General features: G+C 39.8%; 1 protein-coding gene across 2 annotated transcripts; it reads left to right on the plus strand.

Moving 5' to 3' along the window:
* The first annotated feature begins 674 nt into the window (after positions 1–674).
* LOC114365489 (calmodulin) lies at positions 675–26,046 on the plus strand. Of its 2 annotated transcripts, none has more exons than XM_028322075.1 (4): positions 675–1,059; positions 4,669–4,843; positions 22,394–22,636; positions 25,291–25,676. In XM_028322075.1, exons 1-4 carry the CDS (start codon positions 1,057–1,059, stop codon positions 25,317–25,319), a joined length of 450 nt encoding a protein of 149 aa, XP_028177876.1. In that variant the 5' UTR covers positions 675–1,056; the 3' UTR covers positions 25,320–25,676. The 2 variants fall into 2 exon arrangements, with proteins under 2 accessions (XP_028177876.1, XP_028177875.1); XM_028322074.1 differs by lacking the exon at positions 675–1,059 and adding an exon at positions 4,238–4,344 and having other exon boundaries at positions 25,291–26,046.
* Positions 26,047–26,246: the final 200 nt, after the last annotated feature.

A 26,246-nucleotide genomic window follows, 5' to 3' on the forward strand; every position in this document is an offset into this window, starting at 1 on the left:
CTCCGTTTAGGAATTATGTTTAGTGCAGTTTAGTGTGTAAATTGATTTCGAAACGAAAATTTTATTAAATTTTTTATCAGTTTCGAGGGTAGGTGCTCTAAAATAAATTATTCTATGGGTAGGCGGTTTTATCTTTGAAAATATTTGACAAATTAAAAAAAAATAGTGCTGCGAGCGATGACAATCAATTTTATTAATCTGTAAAACCGATAAATTAATCGACAAAACCGAAATCGATTAATTTATTGATCGATTCAAGTTATGAAGATCGTGTGATCGAGCTATTAATTGGTAGGTCAAGATTAAATTTTGGACTGGTAACAAGCTATTCTAGGGCCATTGTTATTATGATTTACTTAGTAGTTACATAGTTGAATTTCGTATTATCAGGATAGTTATAAGGATAAGTTTGAATAGTCATACAAAGGGTTTGTTTGACAGCAAAGCGGTTTGTGCTGTCGCAGTCAGCACCGTCGTCACCCGCTTTATCTCGTTAGCGCTGGGGCCGCGGGCGGGACTGCGGCGCGCCCGGCTGCGATGTAGGCCAGCGGCCAGCGCGCAGCAGCGGCCGCAGCGCCAGCACCGGCGCGGCTTGCGCGGGCCGCGCCGGGCGCCGCGAGCACCCGCGCCCGCAGTGACGCATTGCAGGTGCGCGGCGGCCAATCGGCGCGCGCCGACCGACGGTCCACGCCGCCGCACCCGCCCGATATAAAACCCACTATCCTTTGCGGATTAAATGTAATCCCGTGCCGTGCGTCCCGAGACATGGACTACGACGTTCGAGAGATTCGCGTTTAAAACTGAACTTCTCGAGCGCAGTGCTAAGCGATACTCGGAATCGGAAAACGGATATGAAAATACGGTGAATCGAGTAGACGATTCGGAACACGGTTCGCGGCCGAGCTCGACGAGAATCGCGGTCGCGAGTTTCTCGGCGCGGCCGCTCGCGCGAGTGAGGGCGGCAGTATCGTTTCAACCGTCGGTTCGTGTGGTCGCTTTTGCGGCGTAGTCTGTGATTTTTTTAGTGTAGCTCCAGATAATCCAAGTTAATCTACAATGGTGAGTGTTATTTCGGATGGAAGGTGCCGGGAGTGTATTCAGGGGATTGTCCTCTATCGTTTCCTGGGCGTATTTCGGGGATGTGGTGCAACGGTGTTTATAGTGATGACGGCCTCCATTATATTATTGTGATGGCCGTTTTTTACCGCATTGCGGAACGGCGACGTAGCTGAAGTCAGGATGAGGAAAGGATTTCAAGGAATGGGTGATCGACGTGAATGTCGTATGTGTAATAACAGCCTGGAAGTTTGCGATAAAGAGGGTCGAGAAACGTCCATCGCCATAGCTCGTAGGTGGTGCCGGTGAAAATAATGACGTTACTGAGGCAGAAGCCGGTGCGGCGATGACGCTGTAAAATGGCGTTCGGCTGCTGTGCATAGGAAACAAGTGGTTTCGTGCGATCGTCTGTGTTTGGGGCCGCGTCGCGCCCTGTTGACGGCGGATCGATCGCCGGGCGCAACTGTCAAACGCCCGTTGACTCATCGTAACCGATATTTTCATACGCAATTCGGTCTACGGGTCCCTTTGGGTTTCTTCGGTGGCCTGAGAGGCTGCGCGGTTCGCTAAGGTACCGGTAAAGTGGCAGCTGGTATGCGAGGGGAGCGAGCGCGCCGGCAACCCTCGTATTTACTTCGCGAGCCCTTTTGTTGACAACCTCCACGGTATGTAAATACGGTCGGGTCCGCACCTGGCCGATCTCAGTCCCTGCTCTCTCAATTATTATTCCACATTGCTGAGTGTTCCTATTCAAGGCAAACTGGTCTGCTGAGAACCAGTATTCTCTTATTTGGTGCCTGTGACTCACAGAAAAATGTACTGAACTGATGTATGGTTGTCTAGTCTCATTAGACAGATATTAAAGTATTATTAATTGGAAGCTAGCAGCAATGGTAAGGTTTTCTGATTTAAATTCTCTAAACATTTTTCCTTTGAACAGTTGCGTGTAATTGCACCTGAGATTGTGCAAATAAACATAATTTCATATATCTTCTTGATTGTAATACAGTTAAAAGGTGTAAGTGAGCGATCTTTGTAAAGATCTATCCTCAATAATTGTTTACATTGTTTGAAGATCAAAGTATAATGAGTTATGCCTTGGTCAATTTAGGACGATATCATTGGATTCTAAACAGATTAAATCTTTTTTGTTTCTGTATCATAGTGAGTAGAAATTGAATTATGAATTCCTTTATTACTTGATAGGTTTAAATGTCAATAGGACCTTGTTTTTATTTTAGGGTTACGCTACACTTCGAAATGAATTCCCAGTTGTTTTCTATTGTCTTATTTAATCTTTGGTAGAAATAATTTGGTTTAGCTAAATTTATTTATTTATTTAGGTAGGTAATTCTAATACTAAATACAAAATAAAGTTAATACTAGATATTCTTAGTTAGGTATTTAGTAAATAAACTGTACATATGCACTAATACCTACCACAAATGTAGGATATCATGTAGGTAATACATAAACAAAGAATGAGTTTGAAAATTTTTATTATCAAATTGATATTTACCATTCTTGATATTGAATAAAATTTATTGATGAAACTTTTTAAACAATTTTAATTTAACTAGTTTGTAGATAGTTTATTTATTATTTCAGATTTGATTTTAGGATTGTAATTTATAAAACAAAACTCATAAAACTCATTTATTTATGCAAGTAAGCTTTTAAAAAGCACTTTTACACGTCCCAGTATTAACCCTACCACTGCATCAGGACATTAACACTAGAGTACACGCGCCCCTTTTTTTACATCAATACACGCGCGGCCTACCCTGGTAAGCCAATTTAAAATCACTGTAAATCAGTTTGTAAGCAATTTATGGATAAAATTACTATGTAAATGATAAAAGTGTTTATTAAACTTCTTTTATAATCAAAGTTTCTTTATATAATTATTTGGGATCAAACATTAGAAACAGATTAAGAACTTGTCAATTATTTGGACCAAAATTGCACTCTGAGATCCATGTTAGCAAAAAATAAAATTACTGAAAAAATATGATTTGTTTTTTATCTGTCATACTATTCAAGCCTTTCTACTGCCTGGTACACGGGGTAAATCCATTTTTTGCAAGTCTTCCATTTTTTTTTTGTTGAGTGATTTCGGGCTTTTGAGTAGACCCGCAGTTTTGACGGCCAATTTTAGAAAAGTGAGCAGACGTTAGTGACTCAAGCTTTACTGGCTTATTGTCAAATTTAGTAAACGAGGCTTTCCTGGAATGCCAGCTCTCTGGCGCAAGTTTTAAAAAAGTTATAGCGTAAAATGTTACCCTGGTCTACTCTAGTAGGCCGCGCGTGTACTCTAGTGTTAAATGGGCCAATGATATGATTTCATGAACTAATTTAACAACCCAGTTATTTTTCCTGTAGTAGAAAGCTTGCCTAATGGTCATAGACTAGGTAAGCTTTAATTTCACAGGAATATCAGTGGACGAAGTCTAGTATAAATTAGAAGTAACTTCATAAGCTTGTAACTAACTAATTATACAATGTTTGCTACTGATAAAATCGAATACCTAACATGACCACAGCAAACAATGGTTCTCTCATACCTAATTATTGCTATAGCTGCTAATTATAACAGACTGTTAAACACCAGTTTTTGTTACATTCCGTGTTATTTATCTTGCAGGATAACTCATTAGAGGTAAATTGTTGGGTAAATTGAATTATTCATGTCATATTTTAAAATAAATTAGGTAGGTATATGAACCAAGCGCTAAAATTAAATTTTATCAGGTTTTCATAGTAATAGTAGGCATGTTGTCAAAGTAGGTATGTATTTGAATGGTGGTTTAGAATATTTTCTATTTAAGCATTGTTATTTCACAGAAAACACACAGTACACAATTTGTATCAAAAACTAACTTTGTATAGTTAATTTTGTACTTACTAAGTAACTAACAATAGTCATACTATACTATTACTGACAAAAAAAGTGTGTTATGTCTTACAAAGTAACAAAATTTCAAGGTTATCTTTGATAGCACTATAAAATAAAATGTTGTAAAGTTGACACATAATTAGGTGTGTGTGCGCGGCTTATTAAATAAATATCGGTCGTTATTATCGCAAAATATCAATTGATAAGTTTATTGTAATGCAGCAACTCGATATCTCGGCAAAGACCGCAGTGTGACGTGGAAGGCCAAACACCGGTAATTACACATAATCGCGCGCAATCTTATCGCCCTCCTGATAGCAAGCACATTATTGCGCGCCCGTCGTCTGAGGCTCTTCTAGCTCCAATACTCCACAAAGATGGTCGTGACCAGTGTACGTGCCTTTTATTCTTCCACTATTCATCTACAAAAGCATAATACCCTATTATGCCTTGCTTACGCGGACTTTCTTTGGCTTCTTCTGACGTTGTTCACTTTCCATGCATTATTTGGTTCGATAGATCACGTGGACTGTCGGTTTCTAACGTCTCTTGGGCGTTGATGAATGTAGAACTACTTGCTATTGTTTGTCAGTTTGTCGAATGAGGTCCCGTTCTATTAGTTTCTAAATCATTATACAGTTACTTTTCCAACTATGTAGCTTCGAATCGGCCTATTTACTATACCGAACTTCTAACGTCCCATCTGTGCATTCCAGGCGGATCAGCTGACAGAAGAACAGATCGCCGAGTTCAAGGAGGCGTTCTCACTGTTCGACAAAGATGGCGACGGCACCATCACGACGAAAGAACTCGGCACCGTCATGAGGTCGCTAGGACAGAACCCCACAGAAGCAGAGCTTCAAGACATGATCAACGAGGTTGACGCAGACGGTGAGTGCTCATCTTTATACCGACATGTTAGAATAAATACATGATATCCAAGTTGATAAAGCAGTCGATGGAATCTTCGACGACTACGCACGTTAGATCATTTGGTTAGCTATCAGTTTGAAAAGTCAACTATGTGTAATCTAAAATCACAAATCTCACATAATTATATTGACTAGAAACATGAAGTTACAGTTAATTGATCAATATGTCATTAAAAATGAGTGAAACATCTATAACCGGTGAATTAGAATATTGTAAACAAATTATGTAGGATTTAAAATCGGTTTGTGATCAGTATCAGCGTTTTGTTATCATTCGCGTTGTGAATTAAAGACGGCACTGATGTTCATGCCATGAGCCGTACACGTGCCGCCTTAATTTTGTCGAGCCCCGGCTATCAAGTCTTGTCGATTTTTAAATACCAGTCTTGCAGATAAGATGTCTGCTTAAATGACAGTACAGTAACTAGTATTCTAATAAAATGGCTATTTTTTGTTCTGCAATACTTAATTGGCAGTTAATTATTATTGAATGCGATTTCGTAAAAAATTTTGGTTCAATGCAATTTTAACGCAATCTGCAAAAATTGTAAAACCGCAAATGTAACGACGTGATGATGCAATCTTTGTGTGATTGATAACGAGCTATTAACCTGTAATTTTGATAACGTATCTAAATGCCGATGATTCTATGCCCAATTGCCTATAATAAAACATGTTTACCTACTTTTTCTGTTGCTGTCGATTCTATCCTAACTATCCAATGAGTCATGTTCTTTATCTAAACGACAAATGACATTAAAATCTCAATAGAAGATTAAAGCTAATTAATGTCTTTTAACCTATTCACATAATTTAAGACCTTTCGTTAACCAGAATTCTTCAATTTCCCAACTCTTAAGTTAAAATCTATCATACTGATTGTTATCGGAATTCGGAACAGCAGTTAGAACCTTTAAAAACAAACCTTATCCTTTACTTGAGTTACAGTCGATGTGATAAGCAATTGTCCACCATGAGGTTCCTTCCATTCGGTCTCATTTTCCGTTCATTTTGTTATTCTAGTAGTAGACCACTGATTGCAATTTTCGCACTGTTTGAATCGATTTTAAGTGAAATCGATAAGTCACGCACGAAGGCATTTAATATTGGATTTAATACTTAAAAACTTCATACGTTTTGAATGTATAGCAGCATATAGAACTTACTTTGTTTAGAATTAATTACATTACATATTTCTAAAAGTTTCTCCAGACGTAGGTCGTGTTATGGCCCCTACATCCTCAACCTCTTTCAATTAACGCCACCATGCCAACATTGTTTTTCCTGTCATGAACACACTCTTTTTTCTCAATACCATAAAAATAAAAGAAAAGCCTGTCCTCGCGTGATGCGAAAACTCGTGGTAGAGATGCAAAAACTGCGTCATTGTAATCGATCGACCATGGTTCGGTGGGAGCCGATTGCTCGCGTGTCCAGCTCTATTATGGCCGATATTTTAGCGCCGACGATGCTTATAATAATACAAATTGTTTCTCATAATCGAGAGTCCTTAACGCCTACATTGTTATTGCCTTTTCCTCGTAAAAACGCAAAGAAAAAGGCCTATTGAAACTAAATTCCATCCGTAGCGATGAATTAAAAAAACTAAGCCTTTTTTATAATTGTATTTCAATGATAATAATAATTCAATTTCTAGTTGGAATAGTTTTCTAATACATATTATTTTCACAGTTCTACTATACACAACTTCATTTTTCAAAAGAAAACAAAGTCTTATCAGAATTTAGTACTATTACCTAGCTGCTGTTTAAATGAACTGAAAGCAAAAGTTATTGTTTTAACATAAAAAGTAATTGCCACTTATTATCTTGACATAGTATCACGTGTTTTGCTGCATATTATGTAAACAGCTAATTAAAATAAAAACATGATCAAAATTGTATTTTCCAGAGTTGAACCATTATGGCTATTGTTTCATTGTTTAATTGCTCTTTACATTATGATTAATTCGTTTAATCATTATTAACAGTTTATCAGTTAATGTTACCCCACTTTCCAAGAATGATACTGACTAAATCCTGGGTATTATGGTACCTAGCTGCTATGGTCTCATTCGGTGTCAATAGTTAATTACTCACAGCAGCATTGTTTATTAAAAACGCAAAAGACGTCTCTAGCTACTGTCTGTGTCCACTTTATTATCGAGATCTCGCGCTATCACAAAAACGCAAAACGTGAAGTCTCGAAAGCATTCTTTAAGCAAAAAATAAAAGCATCAAAATCTTAAAGAGCTCAAACAAAACCCGTTATTTTGTTAAAATAATTACAGTGCAATAAAAATCTTTTGGCCAGTGAGTCACTTGCTCATTGACACGTAGCGGGAATCTTAAAAACATAATATGCAGCTTAAAAATATCATAAAGTTTGTGTTTTGAAAATCCAGGCAAGCGCACAAGTGCTCACGTAGCGATAACGGGGCAACAACATCGTACACATTAGACAAACACGAAGACCGAGCGGTGACTCGACGAGTCAACATTTGTGCAGGCTTACCCGAATGTAGGAGCCTCCCTGATAACGGTTTATCACGAGACTATTTACTCAGATAGACAAATTACTTAGTATTCTAGATCTCATAAAAAAAGAACTTAGTGTTCGACCAAGAATATGCCAATATTATACGGGATAACGCAGATTTTCTGGAAGGAATACTTTGAACCCGTGTCATCTAAATGCTGATATGTTTAGAAAAAACTATAAATAAAAATCTTCTTGATTAGTAGTAATAAATAGTTATAATTAAAAGCAATGGACTTTATTATTCATGACGCTCATAAAGTATTTTTTTCCAAAGTCAAATGTCTTAGTAGTAATTTTCCAAGCACCCGCAGCAGTAAAAAAGTTTGAAGATGTAGTACGTCGACGACATAATAGAATTTAAACGGCGGAACTCAAACTTGGAGACAATTTTAAAGTCATTACATGTCCCGAAATGGCCGCTGTTAATTGGTCGGCCCACTAAAAACTTCAATCGATCAATTTGGAGCAAGACTAGGTCGCAATTAAGAGCGTTGTCACATTTTTCATGCAGAAATCGAGAATTTGGCAGATTTCGAAATGATTTTAGTCATATAATTTATTGTTATAGCTTCTTTTGACTTATATCATCATAATTATCGTACGTTTTTACGGAATGTCTATTGACAAAATCTCGTTCAAATTGGATTTTTGCCTACGAAAACAGCGAATTTCGAAAGCCCGATTTCCAGGTAACTCGCGAAGGCACAACTTTGAACTAATATTACAACAAATTTATTTCTAAGTAAGAAGATAGAATGTATTCATTAGAATAAGCATACCCTGAAGAAGAAAGTGTATTGAGAAAATTTTGATGTTTAATTCATTAAAATGCATTTTTATCATGTCTAAGATAGTCAAAATTCGAGAAAATTACTGCAAGAAAACAGAGTGAGTGAGTGAGTGAGTGAGTGTCGTAAATGCGAAACTTTGCTTGCGCTTAACTTCGGAACTAAATGACCTACAAACTTGAAATTTTGGTTTTTAAGTATGTGATTATAGGTTACTAGATGACAAAAAATTCTGCGTTCTGGTCTTATCCAGAGGTTCTCAAATAGAGGCCTGAAAATGCGGCGAAATGGTTCCAGTAAAGATGGTACGGCAGTGTTTGCTTCGCGCTCGATTTGGCGGGGGCACTGCCGTGCCCCCAGATTTGATGATCATCAGTGAGTGAGTGAGTGAGTGAGTGTCGTAAATGCGAAACTTTGCTTGCGCTTAACTTCGGAACTAAATGACCTACAAACTTGAAATTTTGGTTTTTAAGTATGTGATTATAGGTTACTAGATGACAAAAAATTCTGCGTTCTGGTCTTATCCAGAGGTTCTCAAATAGAGGCCTGAAAATGCGGCGAAATGGTTCCAGTAAAGATGGTACGGCAGTGTTTGCTTCGCGCTCGACTTGGCGGGAGCACTGCCGTGCCCCCAGATTTTTGACATCCAAAATTTTGATGTCAATGTTAAAGTAAGACGGTGCAACACGGCCTAACAAATGTAAACAGTACTTTTTATTATCTTCATAAATCTTTCTTTTCTTTGTAAAGCTATCTACAAGCTTTTATTTTCTTTGACATCTGGAGTTGTAAAATCTTGCAACTTAAAATTTACTTACTTCCCGTTTTCCCATTGAGCTAAAATTTTGCATGTCTACACAGGCATGCAAAATTTGGTTTCATTTCGCACTAAATAATTTAATTTACACGTGTTTTCATGCGATGGCCAAGTCAATATATTTATGTAAAACGTTAATGATTTCCTGGACTGGACTTGGTATTACCTACATGGATCTCAAAACTTTTTACCGTAGAACAACTGAGTAGTGAGACTTGGTTTTTTGACAAGTATTGTTTTTGAAGGGTTTGTATTACAGAACGCATGTGTACCTAATGGGATAACTGTTTAAAAACACGACTAGATAAATTTTGCTCTATGGATAAAAATCTTAAAGTTACCTCTGATTTTTTAGCATTATACGACCGTGGTTTATAATAATAAATTCTATAAAATCACAATGATATCAGTATTTACCTCTTTAATTTCCTGACTTGTTTAGATTTACAAAAACTAAATATTTATTATTATTAACTTTTAGATAATAATTTGAATGACGCTTACGATGTTTAGTTACGGGCTCTTTGATGGACACAGATATTATAGATAACGTTTAAAAAATGGCACGCTCGTTTTCATACATTTCATTCTATTTATTTAACCTTTCCATATTTATGTGCGGAAACGTCACAAAATCAGAATAAATTTTAATTTTTCCATCCCGCATCATAAAAACTAAAAAGTCAAAAGTAAAATTTAAATAGTAAATATTTTTCATAAACAAGCTTTTGATGCTGTAAAAATAATAAAATAAAACATGAATTCTTTCAAACCCATCAACTTATTACTTTACTCAATTTAAAGATTAAAAACTTGTCGCGGGATTTACTAGTGTAAAAAATACATTAATTACGTAACTTGATTGAAAAAATCAAATAGGTAAATTGTACATTATTTCTTTATTATTATGTATGATGTACTGTCTTAGGTACGATACAACTACGGATTAAGATCGTTTAGTCGACGCAGCGTTGAAATTGTACAGATAAATGGAGTTTGCGCACTCACTACGCGACGTCAAGCAATAAAAACCTAAAATTCGAACGCCAACTTTTTGCTACAACGCTCTTAAGTATTTAGGCTGGTTTTAATGACGGACATGTCAAAGTTGAAGCAGTGCCTCAAATCAGTTAATTGACGATAGAAGTTGAAAACTTAACACACGTAGACACGACACGATGAAAATGTTAACTAAACAAAATATTAAGAACGGAAGTTACGTTTCAAATGAAGAGAAATCATTCGACAATGATAATATGTAGCGCTGTCGTTAGCTTTCAATTAATCATTCATCGCCCTGCCTATAGTTGTTTGGCATACTTTAGGGCTCGCCAAAACTAAGATTCTTTGGTTTCTTCTCACCAATATTTAAAACAAATTACTACTGTGACGCCACGTCTAATATTTTAGCCGTTTAACGAACGCTATTCCGATATTGTTCAGTAAATCAAGACACTGCCGTCATAAATAAAGCAATTAACCATTTTGATCAATACTTGTAACATTGTCTATTTTAGAATTGAATCACGCAATAGCGGAAAATAACTGAATTTAGTCAGTTTTGGGACGGTCGTAGCTTCCCGGAATTGGACACATTGTGTATTCAGGACAGACACAAGCGGCAGTCATCATAATCTAGAATACTGAACGCCTGAAGATTTTTATCTGGTATACTAATTCGAATAACAAACTTCGGATCTTTAAACAATAAGATACATATATGACCAGAATGCTTCTGTGACAAATGGTTTGTCTTTCATCAAAAAGGGTTTTCATAGTTGTAAATTTCGTAAGTCTAGTCTGCAATGTGGCCTTGATTATCATTTCCATAAACGACTTGCAGGGCCGTGTGCCCGTGTCGTAATCCCAGCACTATCAATGTGCTCGGACTTGACAGTTGACACATATCTGAAACTTGCCGGGTAGTGTGTCACGCGCGTGGGGGAGGTACTCTCGAATTATTTCGGTTTCGTTGGCGGCAATACGTCAATGTTTTGTTTACAACAACTTATATTTACCCGCGCCGGCGCCGGCCCTGACATTACGTTATCAATCCGCGCCGCGATGCAATATTAATAGCGCGAGCCGTGTCGATCACCCTCACCTTTACTAATGCCACTGTTAAAGCGCTCGACGGTATCAGAACATCGATAAGTCGGGTTTATCGGATTAACAAATTCGCTACTGCCCTAATTTTTAGCTTCGAAGTCATTCGCTAAAACTTCTGCGGTCTACTTGCAATTAGATTTCATATCTACGCTACAGGAATATCTTTTGGTATATTGTTTGTCATAAATGTCAACATGCAAAATGGGTGCAGTTGTCTGTATCAATTAGCGTAATAATTGCGGCAATCGTAATATAATCTCATGCGCAGCGCGCCGGGTGTCAGGAGGCTTAAAGTATCGGATTTGCTGCGTCCTGTGCTGTAGGGTATATTCGCGTCAATGTCAGCCTGATTACGATGATGAAACAATTTTAAATTGTGCTAATTATGGAGGATTATTTAGAGGACAATTTTATTACAATCAAAGTGTCATTGTTAAGCCAACTGCATTTTAATTATCTATATTCGACGCCTACAGAATCCAACTCTTGTAAATGACTTGGTATGAAAACACTAGAAGCAAATATTGAAGTACGAATAACAGTGGTCTTAAGTTTTTTTACCAAAGAGGTTTATCGTACACTGACATTGTTTCTAAAGATGTAAGATATTGTCGTTAAGAATAAGAATGTCTTTATTCAGCATAATTATCATTTAAGGTATACAAAGCAAGAGTAAGTACAGTCGTTGAACTCGTTAATGAATTTGGTTGGCTACGCAATGGCGGCGGCTCTCACCGCAGCTTTCACATGTCACACGAGTACGTAGGCAGGCTGCGTGCAAAAGAACACGTTAGAAATTATATTGAAACCAGATTCAATGTGCCAACATTACCTTGCAACATTAATAATTTTAGAGTATTGAAAATGAAATCAAACGAAGAATAACAAATAGCATGTTTTTGTTGAAAGTTGTGTGTATCATCAAATAAACAATCAATTGCACATTGCAACAGCTTGAACGTTTAAAACTGCGACGGCTAGGTAGTTCCAAATTAACAAAATTTTCTACTGAGTGGTATCAGACAAGTCAGACAACAAATGATTCATCATCATTTCAGCCATAGGACGTCCACTGCTGATAGGCCTCCCCCAATGCTTTCCATGTTGATCGATTGGTAGCGGCCTGCGTCCAGCGCTTTCCTGCTACCTTTACGATGTCGTCGGTCCACCTTGTAGGTGGACGTCTCACGCTGCGTTATCTGGTACGCGGCCTCCATTCCAGAACCTTTCTGCCCAATCGGCCGTCAGTTCTGCGTACTATGTGCCCTGCCCATTGCCACTTTAGCTTGCTAATCCCGGGCTATGTCAGCGACTTAGTTCGTTTACGGATCTCCTCATTTCTGAAACAAATAATTATGATAACAATAAATCTGTCTGAATTTTGTAAACAGTTATCAATTGAAAATCATGTTCATGATAATAATATGGGATCATTTGGCGTGACAGTGACATTGGTACCGACCGCTAGCGCACTGTATCGCGGATAACAATGCGAGCATCCGGCACCGCTGCGAATCAATTCGTCGGCACAGGCAGGAAACCGCGCCGATAGACCCATCCTGGAGCTTGCCGCTACGATTGTTAAAGATATTAGCCCGCCATAGAGGCCTCTTTAGCGCACAATAACCCCCAATCGAATGGGTGATTCTTAAAGCCATAAGATGCTATCTANACTATCTACTTCTAAGAAAATTATGTACGGTTCTCCGCAGTGCCCACTAGTAATGATCTTCATTAACACGTATACAAAATCAAGTGACCTCGGAGATTCTCGAACTAAAAGATATTAATTCTAAATTGCTTGCTACTTTGTAGCAGATCTTGATGGCATACTACGCTTGCCAAATGCTGCATATTTCGGAAATCTTAGCCATGTGAGAAAGTACGATCTAATACAATGAGATTTGGAAACTTTTGACCGTCTAAGATTCAGACGGATAGTTTCAATTTATTCCAACTGTTTTGCTCTTAATTGACTTACGCACGTAGTCAATTAGGATTCTGAAAAAACTAGCATTTTCAAGTTAATACCTGTCTTAATTTACTCTAGATTCGCTTCAATGACGCGTCACTCGACTGGATCCAATTTCCAGTGAGCTGCGCTAAATTGCTGTCATTTCTAGAACCTGGTAAACAAGAACAAACGGCGGTAATTTGCCAAAAGATCATAACTCTAACAAACAATACAATACGGCGGTCTATTGCTCTGCGAGACTCACTGCCACTTGGCCATTACGCTCAATACGTCTATAACGCGACATTTATTCTAAGTGTGCAATTTCATTAGATCAGAAACAATAAATATTGTTTTGGGCAAGTTTCCATCTGTAACGATCGCCTGCCCGCCGCTGTAATTATTTTAATGATCCTCCTTACCAGTCCAAATTGTTTACAAGTCGGCTGCATTCGCTCTTGGCAAATCGGGCAAATATGTATCTACTACGCGAATACTAGAACCACCATCGCCGATACCGAGCGCAAGGCTATCAACACACGAGAATCAAATTATTTATGCACTCTTAGTATTCAATGAGGATCAGTACTGTTGTAGAAAATTCAATAAAACTAGTATCTACGTTAATCTTTAAGACATAAGAAAGATATATCTTTTTGAATTATCCAAATCGGACCATTACTTACGAAGATATTAAGTAACAAACATAGGCCGTTTTTGCCGCTAAAAGTCAACGTACGCAAGGCCGCGTGACTAGGGTATGCAAAACCGAAAGTTTATCAAAAACCGATTTTTTTTTCGGTTTCCAAGAAAAAAAACCGGTTTTCGGTTTTAAATCGGTTATTATCGTTCCATTTTTTTTTCAATCAACTAGTAGTTACATACAGCGATTTGTTACGTCTTGTCCGTTTTGTGTTAGATTACATTATTTAAGAGAGGGTTATAACAGTTTTGTTGATAAATTTAGCTTATTCATTAGGCATTATAGGCACATAATGAATAATGAATAAGCTAAATTTAACTCAAGGGATGGTAGTTTATCTCCATTGTACGTAATAATTGTCAACGAATACGTTTTTAAAATTCATTACTCTGTCGGTTTAGTATTTTGTTAATTACCACCATGTACGTAATGTACTTCATCGCCCTTTGGGNTCACAATTTCCATTTTTAAAAATTACCTATCGATAGCTTACTTTATTCAGTGTACCTACCATGAGTTTACGTTAGGTGTGCTCGCTAGCGAAAACGTCAAAAATCTCTATGGAGATTTTGTTTCTTGAAAGTAGCCGCTAGGGGCGCTGCACAATATGTCATACAATTAGGTGTCATTTTTTTACGCAGTCGCTAGCGAGCACACGTAACGTAAACTCATGGTATAGATGACCCACGCTGAACTGTCCCACCAAACTCAATGACAGGGGGGCGCTACCATCGTTCAACTATATGGTTTCCAACATGGCAAAAATCTGAACCAGCGATCCGGTATTGACGGTGGCGCCCCACTGTCAATGTCATCGACAGGACAGTCCAGTATTTTGGAACTATATGCACACTGATGAATAAATGTCATTACAAGTTTTTCTGTAAAACTGATAATTTGGCTAGAAAAAAATATTTTCTATCCACGCAGTACGCCGGCAGCGTTCGGATCGGATATAATGACGTCATCGTCCCCGCGCCGGGCGGTCAGTGAACTTTTTTAGTAATTTGGCCATAACTTCGTCAATTTTTGTCGTAGAACAAAAATTTTTGCACTGTGTATTAAGGATTTCTTAGCCCTATAAATCTGCATTCACAGCTAAAAATCGAAATGATCCTCATTGAACGCATGCCCTGGCCTGCCACGTTTGTTTAATATCGTTTCAAGTGTTTGAGTAGAATATTACAATTTGAAGAAATCAAAAATTGGCTGTGTTACCTTTACTTTAATACCATTTGAATACACGGTCAATGTCAAACGCATCTCCCGAAAAGTGATGCATGCATTCAACACACAAACTCTGGCCGTCCGTCGTATTCGTATCTTTGAACAAGTGATAAAAAAGCTTTGCTTGACAACACTACGTCAGGCAATTTATTTTCGTCGTAACGAACACAACGGTGCCAGCGTATTGGCATAAGTGCGGTCGCAGCTTTTCGAGGGTTTTTTACCCGTGGACGCTGGCGCTAGTGACCGAATTCGCGGAGGCACCGTTGCATCGCCAAGTTTCATTGACCCCCGCTTTAGAGCATTCCCAAAAGTTATGTCTTTTCGAGTGCAATTTTATGTGCGGGATCGCTGAACTGATCGACGCAACCAAAGACCGATAATGCTGAAACGGACTTGAGGAGACGGTTGCCAGAAACATGTATCATTCACGAGGAAATGCAACTTATCATAAATTCCGCAGTAACGTGACGGCTACACAATAGAACAATACATACACATATATCAATTAATAATACACTATTTATTATGCAAACCACTACAAAAGTCTGTTAATTTAAATTTACAGTCGTATAGTTGGCATGATTTGGGCGGTGATGTCATGGACGTGCGATAAGGAGTCGTTCACTCGCGCCTTCACCAGCGCGCGCGCCGACCAACGCTATTTGCGGAACAATGCCGGCGACCGTTAAACTCGGCTTTACTTGACGACTCATCGACAGCTGACCGCTGCCGTGATCCAAGCGGAAGAACTTTGGAACTAGCACTGGCCGTTATCAATCTGAGATTGTATCATTAGATTGTACCTATTCGTGTCTCGTCGATAGAACAGCGTCGATTTATATTCAAGAGTTGGCTCCGCTGTTTCGTTTCTTCTCATTACTTTCTATCATAAAATTATCACAAAATGGTAGTCGAGAAAAGGCATGCATGAAAATGAAGTGGGAAATTCCCGCGAGCTTCGAGATCGTCTCCAGTCAATAACTTTTAATGAGGAGATAGAGCACGCTGAACCGGCGCTGATGCAGTCAATTTCACTCCGGGGCCGCATAAAATTTGAGAAGTGCTATCCGAGCTATGTCGTCAGCTGACGGGGGGAGGCGCGATCAATACGGACACGTGTCGCGGGGGATCGGGCGCGCAGCCCACCCGATGCTAGACTGAAAAATAATTCTCTCTCCCGAGTAATCCAAGTTATTTGCAACGGCTTTTCATCGACGAGCGGATCAGATTTACGACTAAAGCTTTTCAAATCGCAATCGCCGGCAGTCATTATGCAAATGCGCCTCCCAGGTGGGCTTCGCACCCGTAGAGCATTCAGCCGGCGTCAGATAAACTATTAGCGCGGAGGCGAACGACCAATTAGCGCGATTGTGTCGCCGCGGACAATCCGCGTCTCCCGCTTCGATTGACCCTATTCAGCCTCTAGCCTTAAATAACACGATTTGTATGCCTCAATTACGATCCGATAAGAATATAGATGAGCAAGGCAAGTTCAAGACTTCGAATGAAGGCCTCTACGTGCGTACGAGTAAACAACCATTGATTGATCTAAGCAAAATGTAGTCCTCATTGAATCAAATCAGTTCAACGTCAATCGATCTAGTGACCTGCATTTAAAGGCAATCAGTGGCGGTGCGGTGCAGCGTTGATCGACATCGAGACTTATGATTTATCGCAGGAGAGTAGTTCACACGACGCATGCGCCTGTTTACGCGTCTAATCCGGGATCACAATAAAAATAGGTTACAGGCCGGTCAAGAAACCCGCCATCGATCGACTTGGAACCGATAGCTGGCTTGCGATCGGATGACCATTATACTTTTTTTATATTGTAAAATTTTCAAGGTTGTCCAATGTATTCAATGCAATTTTAACGTTATAAAAGTTATCCTATAGTATAAAAACAATAGATACAGTAAGAAGACTGTTTAAGAATTCGTCTCCATTAAATGTCTGAGTAAGATTATGAATTTATGACTCAATAACAAACAATACAGTAAGCTCACAGTAATAACGTTGATTAATCGAGCAATAGGTTCCTATGAGGTGTGGCCTTTGAGGTGATGTCACTAGAGATTTGAACGGAAGCATGAGGCATACTAAATAACGAATAGTCTAGCTAGCTACACTAATTGCGTTAATTATTACCATAGTTTGAATTTTAAAACCATACTAGCGCATAGCGGCATTAGCGGCACAAATGGAACAAAATTCCCAGTAAATAAGCCACTAAGAGCTGGAATTATAAGCAAAAAATTTATGGAGGTAATACATCAACGCCTGACCTTTCTCGTCCCATTACTATGTAGCGCCCGTGCGCAGCCGTATATTGTCCTTCACAGGCATCTACGCTACGAGCTGACATTTATTTTCCTCGTACTCTTGTGCCTTTATTTTCGGTATCACCAATTAGTCCTTTCCTCACATAGGTATCCTCATTTGTTTACCTGCTGCTCTAACAAGCCGGTATATCATTTTATCGCCCTTCAGCCTAATGGTAGCTGAATAATTCACTGTCCTGAGCCGAAGGAATTTCAGCAAAACGCTTCTGGTTTGTGTCGAGCAAATTACTGTCTGTTACTAATCAGCCAAAATGGCGGATAATGTATGAAACCCGAAATTGAATGTGGCGGGCGGCGACGGGCCTCAATGGGTAGACTCGTGACATTCTTGAGGCCTGATTAAAGCTTAGCCCGATGAATCAATCGTTTCTCCAACTGGTTAGCTATCAAAAAACTTGTTCTTGCCGAAGTAAGTACTGTTTTGAAACTATGTTGTGAGACTTGAATGAGTATCGACTACCGTTTATAGTTCCAGACGCCACTTGAAAACGTTGCATCGGGATTTCCTATGAAAGGATTACATCGCGTTATTTAANGTATTGAATCGCCCCTTTTGTATTGGTCGGCCGCCAACCGCGAGCAGCGGCCCGCCGCTCCCGCCCCCGTACATAGCTGACCCATTGTTGTCCTAATTGTTCCCCTGCCCTTTCTGATTGTGAATCACTCGCCGAATCAGTTCCCTGTTCTATTTAGAAGCTAATCTGTTTCATTACGAGCGTATGCTAATCGGGACTTGAGCTCGAAATAGAGGATTCTGCGAAAGTGCAGCGCGCGGTCGCGGGAACCGAACGGAATGCAGCTTGGTAATTCTAGTCGTCGGTAAATGGTGCTGACAAGGAACGTAACCAAATGCAAAAGACTCGTCTGGAATCGCAGTAGATTGCAAATGAATTTGCATATTCCTCTGGCTTCTTGCCAGTATGTTTGTCGCAATTTATTAGCTAAAGCGCGCATGTATCCATGACAGAGCATCGCCCTAAGTTTTGGAGTGTTTACACGAAAACGCCCTCTGTGTTATGCCACCTGAAATTACGCGCGATGCTGTTTTGTTTTAGTGCAGTCTTACCTCGAATAAACTACCCAAATATCCACATAATATGCGTGCAATAACCCCTTTCGAGAGCGTTGCGGTTGCTCTGCAGTACGCGAGATTGCAGCTTCTTCCGCGTGTTTCTCTCGCCAATTCTATTGTTGTTTAAAATTTATGGGCGTCCGTTTGGCCAGATGTATCATCAATCATCCTAGTTGAACTTTTTCTGTGGGATTAATTCTCTTTATTTTAGCAAGTATGATCGAATACTTGCGTGACTCGAGAAGTGGGTAATTATTTATCACGCATCAAATAAGGCATGTATCGGGCCGCTAAACATTGCTGACGCCATGTTGAGTCACGTGTCCTTGCCGCTTGTAAGTCTTCGCGACAATTGTATTACATTAGCAACGCCCAAATTCACTGCTGCCTTGAGCATCACAGTGACAGACTATTGACTTACGATTTACATAACGAAAATTAGTACTTTGTGTTTACAGAAACGGCTACTTTTATCGATGTAAAACCAGGAGCATCCTAAAAGATCATTTACCAAAAATACATTATGTATGATAATACTCAAATTGAAACTTTCAATACATGGGTGGTGTGTTCAACCTAATTATTATTTAATTATAAAAAATATGACAACAATGTTGTTATGCAGGAAATTCCTTATTATAATAAACCATTGAGCCACACGATGTGATATCGTTAGCGTAAACAAGCCTTTGGCCACGGATGTCCTTGTAAATTGCCGTTGAATTATGTATATTTCCATCCGATAAGACAATGGCCGGCTGCGTTCATCTCCGGTTTTAGCTGGGATAAATCCCGTGGGTGTACACTATAGACCCATAACTCGCCAATCTAAAATCGAATTTTCCCTGAAATCGTTGCATGTTTACACAAATGTCCGCAGATTGGCTACTTGATTGCAGCGCGCACGTTTGATTGCGATTCCGGTCGACTTCCCAACGGTATCGACGATTTATCATCATTACTACCATATCAATCAATAACAGATAAACATGGTTACGTGTAAAAACTAGATAATATAAATTCTTTGCTCGTAAACACTTGAGTATAAAGCTAGAGTGTGAGTAATAATATTGCGGTCGTAGTATCTCAATAATCGGACAAGAATGTCCCGATGAAATCGCATGGCGTCTGAAATATAATAGTTCCTGGGTTGCGGCGAGAGGCGTGCCAAGTACTTGGCAACATCAGCGTATCGATCCGGTCGTCCTGCTGGCTCCGGTTACGAGCCGAGCCGGATCGTCTGTCGCATGAAACCCAGCCTGGGATGAGTGCGAAGTGTGCGAAGCGACCGCATCTAAGCCGCGGGCTAACTAAAGGGACTTGCGCCTAACGAAAAATGTTGGCAATGCTTTGTATCTTTCTACTAAACTCACTTTCCCTCTTAAATTAGTAGATAATGTAACACCCGAGTTGCCTTCATTTTGGATTGATTTTATACCCTTGAAAATTAAACAAGCAATATTAATTCAATACCTTACACATACATAATCAAGATAATCGTTATTTATCGCTAGATTCTCTGAAATATCGTATAACTAAAACTGTACTAATAATAGGTACTAATTGAATTGTAAATCGATATCTGTACTTGCGTCGGTTCGAGGAATTTATTACACATCGATTCGTGTTAAAACAGACAAATTAAAATACAATAAGAACTTTGAAAAGACCATATAGGTGGGTTATGTCTTTTAGGATAGAAACAATTTAAAAAATATTTTTTGCACAAAAGCCGGTAATATAGATTTCTACAAAAGACCAAACTAAATGATACTGATTAAATATTAACAATTAAGAAAACAGCTCGTTTAAATCAATTGCTCGCCGACAGTCTCGACAGCTTTTCAATGCTCAGTCGCTCAATATTCCGCCAATTAAACAAGCAACTATGATTGATATTGTTCGTTGACATGTGCTCGCATCCTTTTGTCTCACGACGGAGCGCTGCGAGCAGACGGCCAGAAACAACAAACAGTCGAGTTCAAGGAGAACCTCCATTGTTGCTCCACGCACGAGTCTGCATGCTTGAGCAGAGTAATTTTGACGCGATTCATAGAAACGACAAATCTATTAGTTATGACTCTCATTCAGCACCACCATGGTTGTTGTCTACGTTTCACCAGCATTATTATAGCATTGCGTAAGCCTCTTACTTAGATGATTTTACAGTATCCTCGACAGTATTCTTGCAACTGGCAATTAAGCATCAATGACGAAGTAACTTGCTAATTTGCAATGTGCTATCGTACTTCCTATCACGATGGAACAGTTAGCCGCGGCAATTGGCGGTGCCACGAGCACAGATACCATCGCATTGCCGCGTCCAGGTGCTAGGCTAGGCCGGCGGCCTGCATTCTCAAAGCCCGCCGCTCTATAAATAGCCCGCGAACCACCTCGCAAAGGTTGCACCAGATTTAGACGGCCAAACTTAACCCGCACTTATTTTTGCAACGACTCGCGAGGAACGTTCACCCTCTCAGTGCACGGCCGGTGATGCTCGAATTTATCGCATAGCCTCGTCGTGGCTCATCATACCATTTATTTTTATTCAATCGGACGATATGGGGCGTACCGATTGCGAATATTGCTAATAAGATACATGAACGTATAGTCATAGCATTGTTTGTAACCTTTTTTCATTGGCAATCAGTCCACGCACACGATAGGGTTTTACGACGGACATAAAACATGACAAACGTGTACTCGTTAAAACATATCCGAATCACAATGTTTGCCTTGCGTCACTCGTGTATGATCATGCCTAGTGCTATATTTTTTATAGCTGTGTCAAAATGAGCAAGAGCTAACGCCCGTTCTGTCAACACCGTTATTACCAGTCCATAAGCGCGACTAGCAGAATATAATAATATGGCGACGTGTTTATATCCCGATGAAAGTCGTCGTGTCACCTCGTTACACTAGTTTCCTGCACTTTACACCTCCTAAATACTTCAAGTTTTCATTTACACAAAACGAAAATCCCAGTATGATCCAACAACACACCAAAAATATGTTTCAAACATAGCTGAGATGATCAAGCTGCATCGGTTTACTTTAAGAGCACATGACGTCATGGCATTGTCTTGAGTGGTTCTCAGAACCTTATATTTATCGACTAACAAAACAAACCTGCTCGTAGATTAACTGCCGTATATTTTATGGGACTTTGATGGGTCGTTGCAATCATACGCCTTCATTATGTTTTCTCATTCGCTCTATAAATCTTTTAGGATGAAGACGTATATTGATTGATGATGCCTGAATCATAAACTATTCGATAAAAGTAGCAAAAAAACAAGGTTGGGGTTTCATTGCTCTCCATACTGACTTTTAGAACCTTTTGAACCAATCATTATTGTTCTGGTATAGTTACAATAAAAGTATAATTATATGGTTTAAACTTATCGATATGGTAGTTATTTTAGTACCTATCAGAATTCCATGTGTTTTCCTCTCCAACATTCAACAAACAAATAATTTACGAATTTTCCCGTGTCTGACAAACGGCAAAACCTAACTTTAGACGTGACTTTACCTACATATCATTTGAATATTTCAATCCAATTAATATTTGATCATGTCACACGTTTGGTTTTAACGTCGTTTTGACTCGAATTATTGTTCGACAAAAATATAGGTCAACAAGCGCATAATTCATTGTATGAGTTAGTCTTTAGAGTCTGGTCTGTGAACCCGTAGAATTTTGTCCAATGACCCCAAGCTACCCATCCTTATCGCTCGCGCGTAATTATGTTGCTGTCGCGCTCGCACACTCACTGCGGGCGCCCGTCGTACAGTCGCGACAGCAATATAATTACACGCGAGCGATAAGGATGGGTAGCTTGGGGTCATTGGACAAAATTCTACGTGCTCACGGACCGTGCTTTAGTTCTACTATCTGGTCGATAGAATCAAATTCCAGATCCGCCTAAAACCTCAACATCGTTTTCCAGGCAACGGCACGATAGACTTCCCCGAGTTCCTCACGATGATGGCGCGCAAGATGAAGGACACCGACAGCGAGGAGGAGATCCGCGAGGCCTTCCGCGTGTTCGACAAGGACGGTAACGGGTTCATATCGGCCGCCGAACTGCGCCACGTCATGACCAACCTCGGCGAGAAGCTCACCGACGAGGAAGTCGACGAGATGATCCGCGAGGCAGACATCGACGGCGACGGACAAGTCAATTACGAGGGTGAGTGTGCACCGCTTGTGGCTTGTGGCGGCTCGTGTGGCCCGCATAGCGTCTGCCGGGGCCCTTAGACCCGGTTTCTACCAAAGCAGAGGAAAGGAGATGTGTTTGTTACTGTTCAGAGATATACAACGAAAGCTCATTGGCTATTCAACACATCTCCTCGCCTCACCGCTTTGGTGGAAACCGGACCTTAGTGTGCACAGTTGCACGGTTGAATTAACTCTGCACCTTTCAATGCGTCAGTCAATCAGAAAAGGTACTCCAGAGTAGTGAGTTTGTGAGCATTGTGCAAGTTCATTCATCCGAGTAATGCATAAATATATTGACTGCTTAATGGACTAGATGTTCTCACTACTCAATCAGACTGGAATAAGAGTTAGGTACCGCTAGGCTATACATAATTTAAAGTTTTTTCGCGGAACAATTTAGAAAAGAGACGCCAAAAATAAGATTCGGAGTTGTATAAAATGATACCCAATCATAGAATCACGTTTTATTGAAGAAATGACGATCATGTCAGTAGGGCTACTCCCTAAAGCTATTGCCGTATACATAATAATATTATCTGTTGTTGTCAAAAGTGAGATGGATGAAAATATCCGAAAATACGGACAATGATTTATTAGGGGGTAACCCAGCTGATATTATAAGCTCTTGAGGAATGAGAGAAGCGTTTCTATAACGGTTTTGTTATAAATTCAATCATATTCGGAATGCATACATGTAGCCACCATTTATGAACGCTTCTCTGATTTCTATAATGGCTTGGATTAGTTCCGCGTTGGATTCGTTCGGGGCTCACTTTGCACGCAGTGCAGTGCGATTGCTCCTGCAGATGTTTGCAAACACTCGACGTGGACAATCGCGGCGGTTGTGTATTTACATTTCCCATTCGAACGGCTCTTTGCGATACAATTTAGTTTTCAAACAATTTTTGTCACCGATTCAACAAGTTCACATTTTGTCGAGTGTATTTTGTGATTTTTGTGTGAAAATCAAAGTAGAGTATTTTTATTCGTTATGTATACGTTGTCTCGCTGTATTATTTACCAAAGAATGCTCTCCCCTGATGTACCACCCTCTAGAATGACAAGTTCGTAACACAGCATGCCGCCGCAGTACACTAACACGGTTGGGTGTTGCTTGCGTCCACAAGATTCACGATGGTTTTTTTCACCGTCAACACTAGCGCAGTTACAGTGTTTATCTTACGCGTGATTTATGAATTCGGATTCTTCGCGATCATACAAAGGCATTTCTGATTTTACAACCAAGTACTGTACATCATCATCATCCGTAAAATCTTTAGATAAAATCAACATGACTACAAGCTTGCAGAAGTAGTTAACTGTAATGTTTTGAGATCGAATTTACCAGAAGTAGAATGTGCCGTTGACATCGTTGAATTATCATTTAATTGTACCAGTAACTTAGTCAGTGTCGAGGTAGAATTGAACCGCTTGGTGCGTGGCCCGCTTGCCCACGCGGCCCAGATCACCGCCCTTCACGCTACCTACTCCTCGTCGTGTCGTCCACGTGGCCGCTTGACGGTTCAAATTGGTATTCAATCAGGATCAGTCTGATAAAGTATCTACTGTTCACTAAAACTCTTAAGCAAATGATCGTCTTCGAAGACAGTTTGATACCGTTTTAAGCTTCCCGTGAGCGATATGACGACGAGATCCTGTATGCTTACCCGTACACTCAGTCGCTGTAAAGTCGCGTGTAAAGCCCTGTCGCGAGAATACGATTGCATGTACGGGTAAGGCGGAATGTGTACTGTATCACCCGACCAGCGTTCTCTCTTGCAGACTTCCATGCACTCGCCCAAATCATATTCAACCGCGGCGACGGCAGTCGTTAGCACTGCCGGGACCCTAGTCTCGTAACTAACCATAAGAAAAGACTCTACGATAACGCTGTGATCTCGAAACGATTTCCCCTGGTAGTGTGTAGCAATGAGCCCTACGCCTCCGTCGAGTCCGGTGCGAGCCTAGGTACTTGCCAGTGTTATCTGAATGGTTTGCTGCTCGTTATTAACTGTTCCTCCTGATATGTTAGCTCCCCTCCCGCGTCCCGCTCACTCTCGTTGGGATCTCACACTTGACTTCAGTTGTGTCTCTGTCACTCACTGGGACGGCTCGCGTGCAGCGTTGTCTGTAGGACAAGGCTGCACTCGTCCGCTCGGCAGGGCGCGTCCTGTAGATTGGTGCATGTGTCTAATGTTTGTTAGTTTTGGAAATACCACCTGCGCCCACGAGCAGCAACCACTTCCGCGACACACAGCACTGCTACATTATCATTGTCACTGATTTTTACTAATTTGCCAACATCCGGAGGGTGGTATTTCACATAATCCCCTTGTAGTGGCATGACGAGGTACATTTCTTACGGTTTATTTATGTTGTTCGTCGTTTCCATCAAGTACATGCCTTGCGCTTTGTATATTTTCGTTGTTATTTGCGAGGGCATGTGTTTGGTGTTCCTCTGAATTTATTTGTTTTGTCAATAAACATAGTGGTCATCTGTCTAATAGCGGTTATTATATTTATTAATGCATCTCTATTCTGTCGGATCTTGTCGTGCTCTAGTTGTGTTAACAGTGGCCGCCGCCCGCTCGCCGCAGCACTGACCCGTGCTCTCTTCTGTTTCAGAATTCGTCACCATGATGACGTCGAAGTGAGCCGCCGGCTAGTGTGTGTGTAAAAAGCAGAGAATTTAAATATACATTTTGTTTCATGACACACAATATTACCATCGTATTGGACCTGCATTTCTCTAGTGTTTGCGATATTCTGTCATCGTTCGGTTGGGGGGGCGGCGCGGCTCGGACCGCGACCTCCGCCTCTCATTTTTATTTAGATTTTAAAGTATTCCGTTAATTTTACTATGTAAGAAAAATTTTAACTGTAGCGGTACAAAGGGAACGAATAGGTGTGCGTCGCAAAGTGATGTTCTGTCGCCGCGAGCGTGTGTGTGTGTGTGGGCGCCCCTTGCATGCGGCACGGCCCGCACCTTTCCGATACATTTTAATGTAAATTTTTTTCAAGTATGAGATATTTATAAAGTACGTGAAGATTAAAAATTTAAAAAATCCCAAAAAAAATATACTGTCCCGTAAGTGATGCGGCGGTTCGCCGCNTCCCGCCGCCGGCTGTACATTAATGGTCATAATAAATGTTTAAATCGAACTAACTCAGTAAACGAATAAATTAGATTTATCGGTACTGCATTATTGTATCTGTAAATGACTTGATAAATATTATATTTCTATTGTTGGTGAAACTAATTCTATCGAAATGGAAAGTAATCCGCTCTGTTATTCTCTTACCACATTTGATTCATTCTGTTATTAAATTTTACAAAAGACATACTGAAAATAAATGTTTCTTCATTTTTAGGTCAATAAGCATCGGTGTTTCATTTGCCCGTGTGTGTCACCCGTCCGTCACCCTCGCCCACTAACTGCATCTCGCTTCTTTATTCAATTATAACTTAACTAGGTTAGTACTTAAATAATTCTAATAATTTATGTTAAGTATGTATATTTAGTATGTCAACTATTATAAATATAAATCTATACAATTATTGCTTCCAGAGGTTTTTATCA

Source organism: Ostrinia furnacalis, unplaced genomic scaffold (assembly GCF_004193835.3).
Source record: "Ostrinia furnacalis isolate ACB-3 unplaced genomic scaffold, ASM419383v2 OfSCF7592, whole genome shotgun sequence".
In the NCBI taxonomy this organism is placed as follows: domain Eukaryota; kingdom Metazoa; phylum Arthropoda; class Insecta; order Lepidoptera; family Crambidae; genus Ostrinia; species Ostrinia furnacalis.